At 41.2% G+C, this 13110-nt stretch overlaps 1 protein-coding gene and 1 non-coding gene across 11 annotated transcripts in view; both read right to left on the bottom strand.

Moving 5' to 3' along the window:
* POC5 (POC5 centriolar protein) overlaps nucleotides 1–13110 on the bottom strand; it is a 37137-nt gene that overhangs the window by 23493 nt on the left and 534 nt on the right. For 4 of the 10 annotated variants that reach the window (XM_077867883.1, XM_077867879.1, XM_077867886.1 and 1 more), the window contains exons 1-4: nucleotides 12926–13085; nucleotides 10217–10312; nucleotides 2729–2870; nucleotides 376–462 (exon numbers count right to left, since the gene is read on the bottom strand). In XM_077867883.1, coding sequence (XP_077724009.1) covers nucleotides 376–462; nucleotides 2729–2870; nucleotides 10217–10300 — 313 coding nt within the window. In that variant the 5' untranslated portion in view covers nucleotides 10301–10312; nucleotides 12926–13085. Of the gene's footprint in view, nucleotides 1–375; nucleotides 463–2728; nucleotides 2871–7729; nucleotides 7792–9538; nucleotides 9557–10216; nucleotides 10313–12925; nucleotides 13086–13110 lie in introns of those variants that run through there. The other 6 variants (XM_077867876.1, XM_077867885.1, XM_077867872.1 and 3 more) reach the window with 5 other exon arrangements.
* On the bottom strand, nucleotides 2246–2350 carry LOC144304201 (U6 spliceosomal RNA). Its single transcript, XR_013371148.1, has one exon. It is a non-coding gene; the product is annotated as a U6 spliceosomal RNA (small nuclear RNA).

Below are 13110 nucleotides of genomic sequence, written 5' to 3'. Positions count from 1 at the left end.
AAAGATAGGACAAAAATCATTAAGTTGGTACACAAATGCCTGAATGTTGGGAAATAATGCCCTGGTTCATAAAAACACTTAAATTGGCCAAGCTCTCTGACATTCCATTAATTCTTTTAAAGTATTTGCCTGCTAACCTAGCAGTTTTAAGAAAGGATGCCATACACTATAATACACTAACCTGTCTTAATTGTACTATTTTGGAATTTTATGAAATTACTTTAAATAAGATTAGTTAATAGATTAGCAACAGCAACATTAAAGAATCCTGCCAATAAATAATATGGTGAAATTATTCCTCTTATTACACAAATAATATTCACCAAACCATACAATGTTATATATTAATAAAAACAAAGTAAGGCAAAGGCATACCATCTGTCTTTGAATGACTTGAAATATTCAAATCACATCCTTTCCCAACTTCCATCCTTGTTTCTCTTACTACAGGGCTATTTCCTGCTGAAAAGAATTAAAAAAATTTTTTTAATTAAACCAAACTACTCATATCAAAGGTCTAATGACACATAGCTAATTTAAGAAGGTAACAGTGTCTACAACTTTAGAGCAAGCAAAATACAACTGCTGGGGATACAGGGACACCAAGACAAAGAACAAGAAGAAAGAAAAAGTCTGAGACTAGAAAAAGTCTTACTGTATCACTAGTTAAGCTCAAATTGACCCACCAAACAGAGCTGAAAGAGAATGCAGCCTACTGCAGCATTTAGTCCACGCTAAGAGACTAAGTGGATGACTGGCATTAGAACTTAGGAGCTACACTAACAACACTGGTTGTTTCCAGGGGCCTGGGGCTTTTCACTAGCTGCAATCAAACTAAAGTGACACTGGTTCCCCCAGAACAGGGACTTAGTCAATACACGGCAGAAAAAAAACAGAGGAAAACTTCACTAGAATGGCTGTGCTGGAGGCTTACAAATACTCTGCCAACTTCAAAATACACCCTGCTTATACCAAGTAACAGCAAATGGGATGATAAATGCATATATTCCAACCATGGCTATGTGTGAATTGGGATATGTAAATTCACTGCCTGCTGTGAGCTTAGATCTCGAACTCTTTGTGGAAAAGGCAGAGTATGAATGAATGAATACTAACTTGCATGCTACAGAAGAACAAGGGTTTTATTTTTTTAAGATTTTATTTATTTATTCATGAGAGACAGAGAGAGAGAGAGAGAGAGAGAGAGAGAGAGGCAGAGACACAGGCAGAGGGAGAAGCAAGCTCCATGCAGGGAGCCTGACGTGGGACTCGATCCCAGGTCTTCAGGATCACACCCTGGGCTGAAGGCGGCGCTAAACCGCTGAGCCATCCAGGCTGTCCAGAACAAGGGTTTTAAATTCCAATTGATGTCCCTGAAAGGCTGGCAAGCCGGGGCAAGGAAAGGACTCCCACTTTGTGTCTCTGGGAACAACAATACAGTAGGACTGCAGCCAGTGGAAAAGGAAACAAGCTTTTGGTAGAGGCACAGAGGGTGAACACATGGATTGACTATTTACATATTTTATAAGAGTACGCAGCACTTTGGGTTTGCTCAGTAGGAACTACAGGCTGAGGTCAGGATCATGGTCAAGATCACGATGTAAAATGAACAAATCCCAGTGTCCTATCTCTTGAGGATCAACTAAAATTTAGGCAGAAAATATTCAGTGTTAGAATGTTTCAGTGGCATGTTCTGCCCTTGATCCACTGCAGTAGGCGGAGGACAGACGAGCAATGAAAACTCCAGGTCTACAGAGGGAAAGGAACCAAATATCAGGGCTGCAATTTCTCAGAAACCCAAGAGCCTGCTGACTCCGATTAGGCTGCATCATGTGCCTTCAAGGAGAGATCCTCAGAGTTATGCCTATTGTTGACAACCGCCCATTGCCAGGGCCATCTTAGGGGACCTTTCTGTGCCCTTTTAAGTAATATTTACTTAGTGAGCTGTTTGGAATCTTGCACTTTAGTGAATAAGGAATGGATAGGTGGAAGGAGTTTTACCCTCCTTTCTCCAGCTTTCATTCATCTATCAATATACATTCTGGTTTGTGTTAGCTTTCAGTACTGTCACTGACATAGTCCAAAATGGGTTCACCTTTGTGGTGATTTCAAACAGTCTTCCATACTCACAGAAATGCTACCAACCATGCCCCAGCAAAGGGCAGTTATCAACAATAGGCATAACTCTAAGGATCTCTTCTTAGAGGTTTTTTTTTGTATATTTTTTATTGGAGTTCGATTTGCCAAAAATATGGAACGCTTCACGAATTTGCGTGTCATCCTTGCGCAGGGGCCATGCTAATCTCTGTATGGTTCCAATTTTAGTATATGTGCTGCCAAAGCCGAGCACAACTTAAAAAGTTCTGAGGGCTACTTATGGACCACCTTTAATTTGGGGCCTTGGACATTTAGTTTCCAAGGTAATCCTGGTATCTAACGATTGGAACAAGCAGAGGTGCAGTATACTCCACTGAGGAATGTACAATGACTACTGTGTTGCTTTAATTATTATTTTTCATATAAGTAGCACTCAAACAAAATTCACATAAAAATCCAGCTGTCACGTAAGAGAGAGAAACACATGAAATGGAAAAAGTTCCTCCAGATGATAGTGATACACAGGACTGACTGAGAAGAATCACTGGCGAAACATTTTCACAATCATAGGTCAATAGCATTAATGAGCTCAGTAACATCTTAAATTAAGAGATAAAAAAATATACATAACCTTGATTATGAAGAATATCATCAATTACAGTAGGAACCCTAACATCTGGTACCACTTCTCCCTTAGAATGACATGGCTGTGAAGCATCTGATTCAACGTTTGGAGTCACAATGGCATAACGAAGCAGTTCTTCATATTCTTCCTATGAGAAGCCAATAACAAAGAATATATTTATTTTAACACGTTCAGGCAAAGAACAACAAAGACACAGTTAAACATGTTCTCTACTTCAATTCTCAAAATAGCATTCCCATGTCATAAGCAATGTGTATTCCTTAAAAACAATAAAATCCAACAAATAAACCAATCCAAGTTTCTTCCAGTGATAGTACCTTAGTACACAAATTCCTTCGGCGTGTCTGTCAATTTAGCAGTGGTGACACCAATTACCTAGTGTAGCTGCCTGAAGCCAACCAACAGCTACAAGACAGAAGAGCCCTCCCTCAACTAGCAGCTGCTTGCAGGCCGGCAGAGACACCATTAGCCACTTCTCTGCTTTTCTGAAACTTAGTTTGAAGATGTTGCTCCCAAAGACTCCACAATAGGATAGTCTAGGGATGAAAAGTAGTTTTGACTCTGCTTACTGACAGCCACCATCCAACAACAGCCACTCAGCAACAACTCTGGGTCTCTCTTCACAGTATGAAAAGAGTATAAGGGAAATACTGGAAAAGGACAAATATTGACGATAAAGAGACCATGAATGTAAACCTGTTTCACTCTATCTGCTGGCACCTTCATAGCACATGAGAAAGGAGCGATAAAAAAGAGGTTACGAAGTGTAGACCTTACAGAAATTCCTCAGGCTTAAAAAAAATAAAAAATAAAAAAAAAGAATTTCCTAGCGCAAATACTTAGCTATTTCTTTAGCCAAATCAAAAAATGTTATTTGTGAAGTAAAAAAGTATACTGGAATTTAGTCTCTATTCACAAGGTATTGGTATGATGTAATCAATATTCCTCCTAAGAAGCAGTTACTTTTAAGAGTATGGCATGGACCCACAGAGTATCTTTGCATTAAAAAAATTGGGGGGAAGATTTTCAAGAATGTTAAATGTTATTATTCCATGGGATTATTCTGTGTTAGTTTTTCTCCATAAGAAGTTTAGTTCAGATACAGAACTATCTTCTCAATAGTCCTAATTGTCTTATTATCTGGATTCATCTTCAGTATGAAGATAACCGATGCTCAAAACTACCTCTTTGAAGGGTCATAGTCAAGACCTGCTGAAGCGAACTGAGTGAATTGTCGAAATCAATGAATTATCTTTAATAAAATCATTATATGGTATATGTATTGGAAATTAGCAATTTTTACTCTTTCCCTATGATTTTCTATGAGTAAGAATATTTAACTGCCCACCACACCCAAGTTTCCAGCCATGGTTGTATCACAGTTAGCTGAAGTAAGTGTCTTCATGTTTCCCAAAGGAAACCAGTCCCTCCCTATGAGAGTGAGAAGCTGTGCAGCAGCAAATGACTTCAGATCATGTTACATGCTTATCATATTACAGAGTCTTAGCACTTATTCCAAGCTTGAATCTTTCAGGTGTTTCTTGCATGATTTTTATATTACGAAAAGTCTGAAGAAGCAACCAATTTTGTTGGTGATTCCACACTGAATCAAAAATTTTCTATAAATTTTTTTTATGCTTTTGATCAGTTTATTTGAAGAGGAGATACATTTTTAAGAACCTACCAATTTTTTTTTCTTTTAAAAGATTTTTATTTTTTTTCATGAGAGACACACAGAGAGAGGCAGAGACACAGGCAGAGGGAAAAGAACAACAGGCAAGGAGCCCAATGTGGGACTTGATCCCAGGACCCTGGGATCATGCCCTGAGCCACAGGCAGACGTTCCCACTTAACCACCCAGGTGTCCCAAAGAAAGCTACCAATTTTTCATAATGCACAGAGAAATTGAATCACTATGGTATACACCTGAAACTAATGTAACTCTGTGTGTCAACTATACTCAAAAAAACAAAAAAGCTACCATTTTCAACCATTTATGTTAAGAATCAGAATTTTCTTAATATCATGTAGCCCAAATAAAATACAGATGCAAAAAGGTCACTTAGGCTTATCAAACTATGCTGGTCTTCTATCATTCATCAATGTCAAATCTGCATTTATAAAGGCAGCCTCATTGTTTTTGCTAACTTTGTGAGAAGTAAATGTCACAAATTTGGAATTTATAACATAAATCTACACAATTATATTTCTGCTTTAACCTTTTCCTATTGGAATTTGAAGCAAAATTGTTTGAAAACAGGGTTTATGCTGGTAGCTGTTTGAAAGCTGCTGGTCTTTAGGGTAATTAAATGTAAAAAAGTGACTTGGTTTTAGTTTCAGCCTTGATCTGCATATTTAATATAGATTACTTATATACAGTAAATTTAGTTACAGCAAGCTCAAATTTTTACATGTCAAGGCTAATTGCAGAAGAGAAAGAGATACTCCAAAGGGAGAATCATTAGAAAGAAAACTTAATCATCAGATTTTGGGGCACCTGGGTGACTCAGCTGATTAAGCATCCAATTCTTGGTTTCTGCTCAGGTCATGATCTTGGGATAGTGAGATCAAGCCCGAGTAGGACTCTGCTCATGGCAGTGTTTGCTTAAGATTTCCCTCTCCCTCTCCTTTTGTCCCTCCCTCCCCCACCCTCTCTAAAATAAATATTAAAAAAAAGAACCTTTCATATGGCTATAGTCAACTCCTTAGATATATCCCCTTTATGATAATAAACACATGTCTGCTTTTTGTTTATTTTTTTAAAGACTTTATTCATGAGAGAGAGAGAGAAAAAGAGAGAGAGAGAGGCAAAGACACAGGCAGAGGGAGAAGCGGGCTCCATGCAGGGAGCCCGATGCAGGACTCGATCCCTGGACTCCAGGATCAAGCCCTGGGCTGAAGGTGGCGGTAAACCTCTGAGCTACCCAGGGATCCCCATGTCTGAATTTTAAACTTACATTTCCTGACAGAAAATAAAAATATTTCACATTATGGTTATTACTGAGGCAGGAGGCTCTTATTAGAGAAAAAGTAACTTAGAATTTCAGATACATTTCATTTTTATGTTGACAAAAATAACTACAATTCTTTAAATTTAAATATTCTTAAATTTAAAAAATAAATTCCTGAATCACATCAGTTTTCCAGTTATTACAATAAAAGGAAATATCCAGAGAGTTTGATAAATTGAAGCCCTATACAAGATAATCCACTGGTTTCTATATACTCGAATGTATGAGTCAGTCCTAACAACATATATAAAATTTCAAGGGTAATACTCTCTATGACAGAAAAGGCTAACAGTCCAGCAGTATCTGTTTTCCCTTTATTCCTTTAAGTTTCTAAGACCTCAGGGTCTGACCTGGGCAAATGACCCCCCAGCAACATTTCTCAACCTCCCTTTCACAGGTATGGCCAAGAGACCTGGTCTATGGAAATGGCGTGTACAACCTCAGGGCACGTCCTTGGAAAGGAAGCTGCTTGCTCCTACTCGCTCTTCCCATGGGTTAGAGACGGCAGTGAGCTAGCACCCAATGATGCGAACCTCGTCAACACCCTAGGGCATGGCACAGCCACAGGAGAGAAGAGCCAGAGTCTTTAGGTGACCTCAGGACTCCCTACCAGCTCTGACTTACAAGAGACTATGTATCAGCTCACGCTTTTTTTTTTTTTTTAAGATTTTATTTATTTAGTATATATAGAGAGAGATAGAGAGAGAGAGAGAGAGAGAAGGAGCACAAGCTGGTGGGCCAGCAGGCAGAGGGAGAGGGAGAAGCAGGCTCCCTGCTGAGCAAGTAGCCCGATGCCCTGCAGGGCTTGATCCCAGGACCCTGAGATCATGACCTGAGCAGAAGGCAGATGCTTAACTGACTGAACCACCCAGGCACGACTCACTCAAGCTTTTAAATAATTTACTTAATTTTTACTTGGTTCCTGTTAAAGTGGCCAAAATAATACCCTATTATACTTCCCAAACAGCCAAAATAAACTTTTGACTTCGACTAAGAACACATAAAAATGTGGCTGTTACAGATTGAATGTCAGTGTCCTCCTCAAATTCATATATTGATAACCGGAATCTCCAGAGCAGCTGTATTTGGAGATGGGGCCTCTACAGTAATTAAAGTTACCTAAGGTCACAAGGGTGGGGTGCTGATAAGTCAGGATTAGTGTCCTTTTAAGGAGCGCAGAAAATTCTCTGTCTGCCCATGCACACGCACTGAGGAAAAGCCATGTTGAGGACTCAGTGAGAAGGCAGCTGTCTGCAGGCCAAGAGGAGAGAGCTCACCAGAAACAGACCCTGCCAGACCTTGCTTTGGTACATCCAGCATTCAGAACTATGAGAAAATAAATTTCAGTTGTTTAAGCCACCCAGTCTACGGTGTTTTGTTATGACAGCCCAATCCAACTAATACAGTTGGCTATCTTGTACTTATATTTTGATGTCAATTAACTTTTTAATTGGTGACAATTACAACTACATTTAGCCAAATCAGCATTGCTCAATCAGACTTAATTTATTACAACTTCTAGCCTATAACGGGAGGGGAATTAGAAGTCAGTGGCTTTAACTTGTAGCGTCTCTAATCTGACTTCTGCTCTGGATCAGAAAAGGGGGGGGGGGGGGGGGGGGAAAGAGCCAGACATGTATTTCAAAGTCCCCACACCAAGCACTATGACTTAGAGCAGAGGTAAGTAGGTGTATATTAACAGTATTCTATGAACATATGTTAATTTATCTTAGGTAAGACTAAAATATTAGTTATTTAAATAATTATCATACTTTCATATATGTAGATACAGGCCAAATGGGCTATTTTAAATTTAAGGATCAAAATAAATAATATTGTGTTTCTTAATTATTAAAAATAACCTGTCTTCAGGTAAATAAGAATCCTGAACTAACAACCAAAACTTGTAATTTTGCTCCCCACCAACAAAAGCTGGACTGGTGTGACCCTGAACTACAGGTGAACCCATACATACCATGTAAGGTCAGGGCAGCTGGCTGGCAGTTTGGAGTTGTGCTTGGAGGGAGTTACCAGTCAGTAAGCACCACGGATGCTGCCCATCCCACAGCATTCATCAACGAAGTTTTAGGAATCATTCACACAATTGAGACAGTGAAGAAAACTCCCTTAGAAGGAGTACTGACTTGTAAGGGGCTCTTATATTAAATGTTTAGTTTTACATATTTGTTATCTATGTAAAAGCATATAGTTGTTTTATTTTTAACATGTTTTAGTATTCATATTTTGAAATGTTTCCAGGAATGGAAATATAGCCAAGTTTTCAACTGTCATCAAGAACCAATAGGGTCGTAAGCTGAGGGTTACTAATAAACAGAATCTCAGGTGGGCTGACATTCTAAGCAGGTAACCAGTAACACAAAATTATTTCTGGCATGTTTCTCTCCAATTCTACTCTGGAGATTTATTTTTTTGATATAAAGCTTGGTCTCCAGGCAAAATGACAACTTGAGATCTTACAAGGTGTTTACATTTTAATATTAAAAGGATCTGAACCCAACAATGACAATGTGTGGGGTTTTGATTCCCTCACCAGCAACAAGCTATTCTTAGGCACTAGCTGAGTGTCCTGCAATTCAACTCAATTCTGACACTATCTACTGGAGACAGCATCAGGTTCCACAAAGCAAGGGCTCAGTCCTCTAAGACTTCACCTCCCCCAGCCCAAAACTCAGACACCAGGACCAAGTCCAAGTTACCCCCTGAGCTTATGACTAACCAGCTACACAGACTGGAGGTTCCAAAAATCCCTCTCCCCAGGTCTGATGAATTTGCTAGAGCAGTTCACAGAACTCAGAGAAACATTTTCCTTACCAGATCATCAGTTTATATAATAGAAGGATGCAAGAGACACAGGACAAGGTATAGGGTAGAGGGGAAGAGCTTCCATGCCCTCTCCTGAAAGCCAGTCACCCAGCACCTCTATACAGCCACCAAGCTGGAAGCTCTCGGAACCCCCTCCCACTGGGTGTTTACGGAGGCTTCATGACACAGGCAAGCCTGATTAAATCATTGGCTCCTGGTGGCAGAACTCAATCTCCAGCCCCTCTCCCCTTCCAGGAGCTCAGGGTGGGTGGGATGGAAAGTTCCAACCTTCTAAACCTGTGGCTAGCTCTTCAGCAACCAGCCCCAATCCTTAGGTGGGGTCCAAAAGCCACCTTGCTAGCATAACAAACACATTTATCACTCTCATTATTTAGGAAATTTCAAAGGCTTTTGAAACCATGTACACAAAATGGGGATGAAGATCGAAATATATTTCTTATTATAAATTGCAATATCACAAGTATAAATTAATCAGTTCTCTCCTGAAGCAAGTTTGACAAAGGCCGAGATAAAAAATGCAGGAAAGCCCTGCTGCCTTCAAAGACGGCACAAGGTAGAAGTACATCCAAAGCTAGAGCAAGGAGGAAACATCTATGTCACAATTCCACACTATCTTTATCCTAGTAAATATTCACAGTATTTCCCCAATAGCTTCCCAATTTCTAAATCTGTAATTTCAATTAAAGGAAAACATATGTTTCATAAAATATCTTCCTAAAGTTCTTCTCATATTATACACTTTCAAAAACAACTTACTCTATTTAGGCATAAACATAATGTCCAGCTTTTCCCCCTCTTAAGTGGTACAATTCTAAAACTCAAGACATACCATGTCAGACTCTCTCATTTAAAATCTACTCTAGAAATCTGAATCCATATTTCTGATAATAAAACATATAGCAATAAAAGAAATTTAAAACAGTTCATGCAAAAACCACACCATCTATCTGTCACCATCCAGGTCCTGGGCAGCAGAATGTGCTGAACGTTGTAGCAACAGGGACTAGAATCTAGAGTAGAACTTTAGGGAATCTAGGGCCCCAGAACTCTGGGCGGTTTGACAGCGTATTAATTTGCATTAAAGTGAAAGCAACATTCAGCAGCGATGGCTACAATGAGAAAATCTCAAGGAAAAAAATGTTTCTTGGGATTTCCAGCTTCACTTGTTATGCTGTTTGAAGCTTTTGCAGAGTATTTGAAGAGCTCATGACTGTTTTCTGAAAGGTTCAAACAATGTAAGGCATGTATGTCCCAAAGTTTGTGCAATAATTCTCGAAGTTTGATTTTATTATAATTTGACCTACATCATACGCTATGAACAAAACGTAATTATAAAATGTACGTGGCGTGAATAAGTGAAAAATGTATTCCTAGTTTTCCCTCATATTGTCACTTGTTTAAAATAAATCACAACAGGGACGCCTGGGTGACTCAGTGGTTGAGCATCTGCCTTCGGCTCAGATTGTGACCCCAGGATCCAGGATCCAGTCTCACATCAGGTTCCCCGCAGGGAGCCTGCTTCTCCCTCTGCCTGGGTCTCTGCCTTATGAATAAATAAATAAAATCGTTAAAAACCAAAATAAAATAAATCATGACAAACTTAGACATGTCTTCCTACCTGAAGATCTGAAGAGACAGAACTGTGCTGGTCAGAGTCTTTCTGCATAACGGGAAGTGAGCATTTCTCTTCATCTGATGACATTCTGCACAAACACTATAAAACAATAAAAACTCACTTCAATTTTCTTCCCTTGATATTTAAACATTTTAGTTTTCTATATACATACATCCTAACCTGTAAACAATAATCCTGTTAAAATCCTTCAACATATTGAGCACCCACGGACAACATAAGTAGGCAAGGAAGGAAATAGTAAAAGACTCAATTCTCAGCATCAGTGAGTTTTTAATGTAGTCAAGGAGATGACACAAATACATGAAACGTTAAAGAGAAATGGAAGCTCCTCAGACACATCCACAATGGGGTCTGTTGAGAATAGACTGCGACCAATGTTCCTCAGCAATGTGTGGCAACCTGTATGCTGTTCGTTGTCCTATAAGATACTGAACCGAGAGAGAATGAACAATGTAGGCAAATTCTCTGCTTAAGGAAACTTACCATTTGGGAATATTATTTTAAGAAAAGCAAGACTATACAGAACGAAAGATTCTTATACACCATAGAAAAATTGTTAAAAGTCTTAACCAAAAAAATAAAACAAGTACTTTTAATAACAAGTAAATAAATTTAAAGGGCAAGTAGTAGGGAGCCCGGGAGGCTCAGTCAGTTGGGCATCTGATTTTTGATTTTGGCCCAGGTCATGATCTCATGTCCTGGGACTAAGCCCCATGTGGGCTCTGCGCTCAGTGTGGAGTCTGCTAGAGATTCTCTCTCTCCCCCCCCTTCTTTCTGCCCCTCCCGCTATCTGTTTGCACACACATGCACTCACTCTCTAAAATAAATAAATCTTAAAAAAAAAAAAAAAGACAAGTAGTGACTATTCAAATTCCCTGAACAGGAGTTACATATAAAACAGTGGTGAGGAATTAAGATGAAGTTCTGTCCTCACAAACTTTAGAATCTGCAGAGATAGCCAGACACACATAGAATATGAATGACAAAATGGAAAAAAAAAAAAAAAAGCTAGTAGACCCCAAAACAACAGCAGTACAAAGCAGGGAGTAAGGAGTAACTATTTTTCATGGGGTGGGATTATGAGGGTGAAGAAATGGGAACGGAGTCAGAGAATGTTTTAATTAAGATGAACCGGGTATTGAGATCTGAAAGAGAGATAGATGTAAGGACACGCTAGGCATTAGAGCAGCAGAAGCAAAGACACAGAGGGGCATGTGCGCCAGCCAGGAACATAAGTAGTTTGCATGGCTGAAGCAAAGGGTGCAAAGCGAGGCTTGGCTAAGGATGCAACAGGCAAGGTAAGGAGCTGCTAGAGTATGGAAGATCATTGTGTCAAGTCAAAAAATGTGGGCTTCCCTCTAGAGAAGTTATTGAAATGTTTCAAACAAGTCATGACATGCTCAGCCTCTTCTTGTAAAGCCTCCAGGTTTCTAGCTTGGGCAATCAGACGGATAGTAGTGCCACTCACCAAGGTGAGAATCCTAGGAAGATAAGCAGGTTGGGAGGGCAGACAATGGGTTCAAAATCAGACCAGCTGGGTGTGAGGCACTGCAGTAAAGCTGTGTATACACCCTTTACAGCGCACAACAAGGACTGTGTCCACGATGTGAATGCTGCTTTCTGGAGTTAAGCAATGAGGGAGCTCTTCTGCCCTGGAGGTACAGTAAGAGGAATCAGCAGCATAATGGGAAGTGCTGAAAAAGGGAGGGGGAAAAGATCACCCAAGAAGAGGAGTGTGAGAAAGAGTTCTTATTCTGAGGTCCATTCACCCAACTTATTATGCAGTATTTTTAGTATAAATGCACATGTGTATTCATCTAGTAAGAGGATCCTCAGCTTCAAATGTGTTCAGAGGGGCCTATAGCCCTAATCAAGTTAAAGGCCTACTACTGTAATGAGATTAAAAACTAGAAACACACGCACAGAAAAAAAAAAAAAAAAACTAGAAACAGGAACATTTAAAGGCAAAGACAGGAAAGGAAGTCAGGGGAAGCTCGGATGGTTCAGCGGTTTAGCGCAGCCTTCGGCTCAGGGCGTGATCCCAGAGTCCCGGAATCGAGTCCCGCGTCGGGCTCCCTGCGTGGAGCCTGCTTCTCCCTCTGCCTGGGTCTCTGCCTTTCTCGCTCTTTCATGAATAAATAAAATATTTGAAAGAAAAGGAAGTCAGAGTGGTAGAATTATCAGAAAGAAAAGCATCATAAAAACTTGGGGAACACCTTGCCCTTCAAGTTTTTATGAAGAAAGATGAAAACTGGGGGCTCCTGAACATGGAAGGAAGTAGCTGACGTCTATCTAAGTAATTTCGGCGGAAGATGAAGCAGGTGTCCATCACAGCAGCCTGAAACATAAATGAGACCAGGACATCGAGGTGGAAAGCGCAGAGCAGGGAGGTCAGGCCCCGGCTCGGGACGCGTCCGCCCCCCGCCCCGCGCGTCCGCCGCATCCAGGGGACCAGGCGCGGGGGGGCGGCGGGGGCAGGGGGCGGGGAGGACGCGCGGGGGGCTCCACCGGCCCTGGCCGGGTCACACTCCCTGAAGAAAGCGTCGGCCACGGGGGCCTCTCCCCTGCGTCTTCACGGGCCGGAACCGCCCCCCCGCCGCCCCGGTACCGCCGGCTCCGCGGCGTAGGAGCCCCGGCGCAAACACACGCGGGCCGCGGCACCCCCAGCCCCGCACGGCCTCCGCCACCCACCGGCGCGGCTCTCCGCGAAGCCGGACGCTCCCCTCCGCGTCTCGTCCCGCGGCGCCGCCGCCACAGCAGCCGAGCAGCGGCTCCCGGCAGCAGCCCGACAGTTGCAGCCACAGGAACAAAGGACGGCGCTGTTCATTGGCCCCGAGCTTCAGCAACCTGCCGCTTGATTGGCCGCAGCCTCGGGG

Source organism: Canis aureus, chromosome 2, assembly GCF_053574225.1.
Source record: "Canis aureus isolate CA01 chromosome 2, VMU_Caureus_v.1.0, whole genome shotgun sequence".
NCBI classification, from domain to species: domain Eukaryota; kingdom Metazoa; phylum Chordata; class Mammalia; order Carnivora; family Canidae; genus Canis; species Canis aureus.
Note: the sequence above shows the minus strand (reverse complement) of the source record. Positions and strands in the feature narration are given on the sequence as shown.